Source organism: Pteropus alecto, unplaced genomic scaffold (genome assembly GCF_000325575.1).
Source record: "Pteropus alecto unplaced genomic scaffold, ASM32557v1 scaffold540, whole genome shotgun sequence".
NCBI lineage: Eukaryota > Metazoa > Chordata > Mammalia > Chiroptera > Pteropodidae > Pteropus > Pteropus alecto.
Genome location: NW_006429308.1, coordinates 46,092 through 52,554, shown reverse-complemented (window position 1 = coordinate 52,554; position 6,463 = coordinate 46,092). Strand labels below are relative to the sequence as shown.

The window sequence follows — 6,463 nt, the reverse complement described above, 5'->3', positions numbered from 1 at the left end:
TTCTATGGAGTTTGGGGGAGTTTTCTATATGTAAGATCATGTTGTCTACAGAGATAATTTTACTTCTTCCTTTCCAAATTAGCTGCCTTTCTTTCTTTTTTTTTTTTCTTTTTTGTCTAAATGCTCCAGCTAGGATTTTCAATATTACATTGAATAGAAATGGAAAGTGTGGGCATCTTTGCCTTGTTCCTGATCTTAGAAAAAAATATTTCACTTTTTCACCATTGAGTATGATGTTAGTGTGGCTTGCCATATACATCCTTTATTGTGTTTAGGTACATTTCTTACATATCTAGTACTCCCTTGTTCACTACAGCATTATTCACAATAGCCAAGATACTAAAACAATCCAAATGTCCATCAACAAATGAAAAGATAAAGAAAATGTGGTATAGGTGTACAGTGAAATATTATTTTGCATTTAAAAAGAAGAAAATCCTGCCATTTGAAACAAGGAAATTTTTGGAGGTAAAGGATATATCTATTACTTTACGATGATGATATCATGGGTATATGCATATATCCAAATAAACCAAATCGTATACATTAAATATGTTCAGTTTTTGTATACCAATTTTACCTTAATAAAGCTGTTACACACACACAACACATTTCAGCCTGGGAGGGTCTCTTCATGTTTTCTATTTATTTCACCCTATTAGGGGGAAAAAAAAAATGGAGCTCCTGGGGAAGGAACAAGACAGCAAGAAAATTTTTCTAGATTGGAAGAGCTGCCAGTAAACATCCCTACCCCCACTCATCTCTCCCTGTCTTATGGCCTATTATTCCCTGTCTACATCTCAGGTTACTCAATACATATTTGCTACAGAGAAGAATGGAGCTTTCTCTGTTTCAGATGAAGATCAGATACAGGAAGTGGGTCTGCTTAACCTGAGTAAACAACACTGGAGGCAAAGGAGAGAAGAGAGAGAAATAAATAGACACAACTGTACCTGAGTGTCTGAAAGGCTGTCATTTGGAGAGACCAGAAAGTAGTCTGTGTGACTCCAAATGCCAGATCTAATATCACTGAGGAGCACGGTAAAGGAAATATTGGCGTGTCAGGCAAATTTCTTACAGACATGGTGGAATGGATGAACCCAAAAAGATGATGATTCAAGCCCTCTCCTTCACAACTCAGTTGCTCAGATATTGCATTTGTCTTATAACTCTCCATTCCAACATACATATCTCACATTTTTCCCATTGCTCAGGAAAAAAAACATGCAGAGAAATTCTTTTGTGGCCTGCGGTCCAGCCATCCCTGGGGAGCATCAACTCACTAAGGCATCCAGCCAGTGGTATAAAGATAGTATGTCAGTTGCAGAGTTTTCCTGGGCTCCTTCAGGATGTGGAGAGGTAGAGAAGGCTGAGACCACAAGCAGAGTGAGTAACTTGGAGCCTGGACACAATCCCTTCTACACAATTTAGAAGACTAGAGGCCTAGTTAGTGAGTCTGACATCGTTTTTCTGTTAGCTGCTGCCAGGTAGAGGAGCCAATGGAATGGGGGATAATAATGTCGGAAGCAGGAAGAAAAAGTAAGGAGGCCTGGACTTCCAATGATGGCAGGTCTATGTCCCTAGATAAGGGAAAGGAAATGAAGGAGGCTACTTTCTTAAAACACAGATGTTTCCCAATTTAGGTAGTTATTCAGAAACACAGACTCTGTGTCCAAGTAGATTAGCACCCTTTTGTTTCCCTAAGAAAGGCAACAGTATGAGAGTATCTTAAGATCCCATCCCAGAAAGCACCCTGCCAGTGATCTAAATGTTTGCTTGGTATCTCAACTTTCATTATGAGACTGTCCTTCAGATTGTTCTAAGAAGAGCTTTTTATAAAAGATTTTGGCTTATATGTACATTGCAAAGTGGTTACCATTACAGCATTAGATAATGCCTCCATCACATCACAAAATCACCATTTCTTTTTTTGTAGAAAAATAAATAAAGAAAAGTACTCGGCTTTGGAGTAAAGAAAGCATGGTGGATTCAGCCTTTTATTTCTAAGCAACTTGATTTTCCCAGACATGCCTAGTCACAAATTTACAGAATCTAGGGTGTTAAAATGGAAACGACTTAATTCTTCAAGGGAAAGCTACAATTTTTAAGTCTTTGACCCTTTAGTGTCCTGGAGATAATAATAGAAGACCAGCCTGATATGATTTCCAGGTTTAAGCAATCGCTTTTGTACTTCATGGGAATCGGGAAACATGGCGATCCAAATTTGCTACTAAAATGGGCATTTTCCTAAAAGAACATACAGACACTAAATGTCCTTTCACCATGCAGAATCCCTTCCAAATCTCGGGCCCCTCATTAACACTGTAATATTCACAAAACATGAAAAGAGAGAGAAAGGCCATTATCTGGATAGAAACGAGAAATTGGCTTAATAGTATAAGAGTTGCCGCTAATTTTTAACAACTTGTCTTAAATGGTACCCTATAATTTCATCCTTGTGAGCGCTAAGGTTCTTATAATATTCAGCTTAATTTAGCATTTGGCTCCTTCTATTACAGCCAAGAGCAGTAGATGAGACAAATAACCAGAGTTGCACAGAATCTACATATCAACTAGGAAGACAAAGGCAAGTTCTAACACAAGGGATGAAAGATTTGTGAATTACTCAATAATATATAAGTCAATGCAGGATAAAAGAAAGAGAATTGTGACAATCCTAAGTAAAATTAATCCTCAGATTTCTGCAAGTTAAATGGAGAACCCAGAATTCACTCTCTGTTCTGATTTAAAGCTACCAGGGACAAACAGTGCTTCCTGAATTGATCCTATGTAACCCAAATAAGATTGGACAAAAATAAATACCAATGGTATTAACCTGAATGAGCTACTGGTCTTTATCATATGCATACTATGTAGTATAAAAAATTGTGAACATATGTACCTAGGAGATGCTGTATTAAAGGTTGGGATGGAAAGGAACTAGATTATAAAATTAAGTATTCTTCATTCAATTATTCATTTTCTTGTTCATTCATTGATTGTACCTGAAAAAAAAAAGGATGAAAATTTTGAAATCATCAAAATCAGAACAATGAGATTGAATGAGGTTTCTGAAGAAATGTGACTTGGATTAGTAAAATGATAAGCAGAAATGAAGGGATAATTAGCACAATGAATGAGTCTATAAGAAGAACCCAAGGGGACATCATGAGGAGTCAACAAGATTTTTGGAGAAATAGGAAAGGGTTTTATTAACAGGGCCCCAAATCAGTTACCATGGAACCTCAGAAGAGAACAAGCTCTTCCAGATAATCTGATTCAACCAGTTCCACACTTTTTACAAATCTCCAGCATCTAGTACAACCCATATCCAATACATGCAGAGTAAGACTGCTGAAAGAGTTTAAGCTAAATAGATCTGAACTTGAATTTGGACTTTCAAGTCTAGCAGAGCCTAAAGGAACTAACTAAGCCTTTCACCTTCAGTTTTAATTTTTTAATATTATCATTATTATTATCATTACTATTATTTGTTACCAATATACAATAATATCTTACATGGTTTTTTTGAGATTAAGAAATACTATTTACAAACAAACAAAAAAGTGAGAGGTTTAGTATCTGGAACATAAGAGATATTCAGTGATTAATAAATTAGCAAATTTATTTGCCCAGCATGAAACACTAAAATTAGAGACATTATTAGAACAGACGCCACTGAATTTATGTCTTTGATTCAAATTTATGTCTTTGATTCAAATTTATGTCTTTGATTCAAGTTTTCAGCTGGTGTCTGTGGAAATTCTAACTTTGGAACCTCAGAGCCCGTGACCCCAGCAGCTCTGGCCCTCCAGCTAGGGTAGATGTCAGTGCTGAGCAATTTACAGGGAAGCACACTCAAGGACAAATCAAGGTGGGTGTGCCAAAGGGTTGAACAAAATGTTTGGCTGGTATTCTTAAGGTTGTGGGGAATGTTGAATGAATGGAATGAGGATGATTCTTGAAAAGTAATGTGTAATCTGAATTATGAGGGCACCCAAAGACCCTGGTTGATATTCTCTGAGCAAGGCATGGATGGACCTCAAATATTTAAGTGTTCTCAGTGACCTGGTGAGAATTAACTGTCTCTTCATTTACCAAAACTTTCCTAATAATTATTTTATTTTTCATCCTAGGATTTTGTAATTACTTGGACTTGATTAAAAGAGAATGTCTTAGGATTTGTACTCAAACCCTTCAACACAAAAAGATCTCAAGTTTTGATAGCTGGTCCAGGGGAAAGCAATAGTTTTCTCTTCTTGTGATGGGCTTAAGAATGTCTCTCACTTTAGCTAAAGTATTTCCTTTCTCTGTCTATCAGCAAGATAATTATGAAACAACAGTAAGATAATTATGTGAAAGCACCTAGAATACTACAAAATACAGTATCAGTGGAATAGCAATAACAACCAGGACAAAGACAGTGATGGTAATGATGATGATGATGAAGACAACAATGATGATGGTGATAATGATCACTTAGTGAGTGCTTTCCATATCAAAAAGTATTAACAAACATCACGTCATTTAATAAAGACACTGCATGACAAGGCGGAAACAGTATAAAACTTAAATTGAGAAACAACTAAATTCTAAATCCATTTTAGTTGTTTATTTTCTGATAATCATGCAGAAGTTAAACGATCCACTACATTTCGCATTTGTTTTGAGGACATATTAGCTAATGTATGTATACTCCTGGAAGAATTAATACTACAAAGTATTAATTGGCAATAACAAAGAGCTGAGAAAATAGGAAATAATTTAAAAAGCCTAAATAAATGTCTTCTTAGTGACAAATGTCCTATCAGTGTCTTTCTATCTGCTCAGATTGAAGAGGTCACATCTTTCTGGAGATCTCATCTGCCTTCCAACGATGCTCCCTTCCCAGTCCTATGTCAACATCTCCTTCTTCCAACCACCTGCTTTCCTGATGATTGGCATCCCAGGGCTAGAGGCCGTTCATGGCTGGATCTCCATCCCCTTCTCCTCCATGTACACTGTGGCCCTCGCTGGGAACTGCCTGATCCTCCTGGCTGTGAGGAGGACTCCCAGCTTGCACCAGCCCATGTACTACTTCCTGTCCATGTTGGCCCTCACCGATGTGGGTCTCACCTTGACCACACTGCCCACCACCCTGGCTGTGCTCTGGTTTGACCGTCGTCTCATTGGCTTCAATGCCTGCCTGGTCCAGATGTTCTTCCTCCACTCCTTCTCTGTAGTGGAGTCCTCGGTGCTCCTGGCCATGTCATTTGACCGCTTTGTGGCCATCTCCAACCCTCTGCGCTATGCAGCTATTCTTACAAACAGTGTCATCATCAGGATTGGAGTAGCCATTGTGGCCCGTGCTACCTTGTGCCTCTTCCCTGTGCCATTTTTGGTTAAGCGTCTAAACTTCTGCCCTGGAAATAATTTCCTATCCCACTCTTTCTGTTTCCACCCTGATGTGATGAGAAGAGCCTGTGCTGACATCACAATAAACATTCTCTATGGGCTCTATGTGGTTGTTTCCACTGGGGGCATAGACTCTCTGCTCATCATCCTGTCCTATACTCTCATTCTGCGCACTGTCTTGAAGCTGGCCTCTCCCCGGGAGCGCATCCGGGCCCTCAACACCTGTGTCTCCCACATCCTGGCTGTCTTGGTCTTCTACATCCCAGTCATTACCACGTCCATGATCCACCGTTTTGGAAGGCACCTGCCCCACATTGTGCATGCCCTGGTTGCCTATGTGTACCTGGTGGTGCCCCCTGTGCTCAACCCCATCATCTACAGTGTCAAATGCAAGCCTATCAGGGATGCCTTGCTTAGGGTGCTGACAGGGAAGGGCCAGATCTGATGATGCAGATACTTGCAGGATTGGGGGCCCTGAGAAGAGGTTGGTAAACCAAAAATACAAATTTTTGATAGATTAATTCCCACCCATATTTCTGTTATGAGTATCTGGGTAGAGAGGTGATGCATAATGGTAAGAAATGTTTTCATTGATTTATTCTCGTTAGTTCACATGTATTTTCTCAATGTCAACTTATTTCAGGCCTTTTGCTAGGTACCAAAAACATAGAAATTATTTACACATGGCTTTGTCTTTCAAAAGTTTACATTTGAGTATACACAGAAAATATATATTTAGAAAAATGTTTAATACAGTGAAATAAGTGCATTGTTAAAGGTTTGTCCAGAGTTTCTGGATAAGCAGAGTTGTTTGCCAAATAATGCTTTGGTGGAATAATTAAGTGGAAGTATTATAGTGTCTAGCTTATACCGTTATGAAGATCAATATATATAAAGTGATACATAATATATAGTAAATACCAATAAAGCTTTTCTATTCTTGTTATTGCATTAATTACTCATTTATCCATCAGAGCAAATATTTGATATGTGCCACTTAAGGCTCTGAGACTCAGAAATGAGTAAGATTCTACTTTTTGCCTTTGAGAATCTCGTAGTCTATTGGAGA

At 38.3% G+C, this 6,463-nt stretch overlaps 1 protein-coding gene across 1 annotated transcript; it reads left to right on the top strand.

Moving 5' to 3' along the window:
* Positions 1-4,876: 4,876 nt before the first annotated feature.
* On the top strand, positions 4,877-5,839 carry LOC102881329 (olfactory receptor 51I2). Its single transcript, XM_006903828.1, has one exon. It carries the CDS (start codon positions 4,877-4,879, stop codon positions 5,837-5,839), a length of 963 nt encoding a protein of 320 aa, XP_006903890.1.
* Positions 5,840-6,463: the final 624 nt, after the last annotated feature.

Coding starts and splice junctions, on each gene's coding strand:
- LOC102881329 (XM_006903828.1), top strand. CDS start 4,877: ATGCTCCCTTCCCAGTCCTATGTCAACATCTCCTTCTTCCAACCACCT.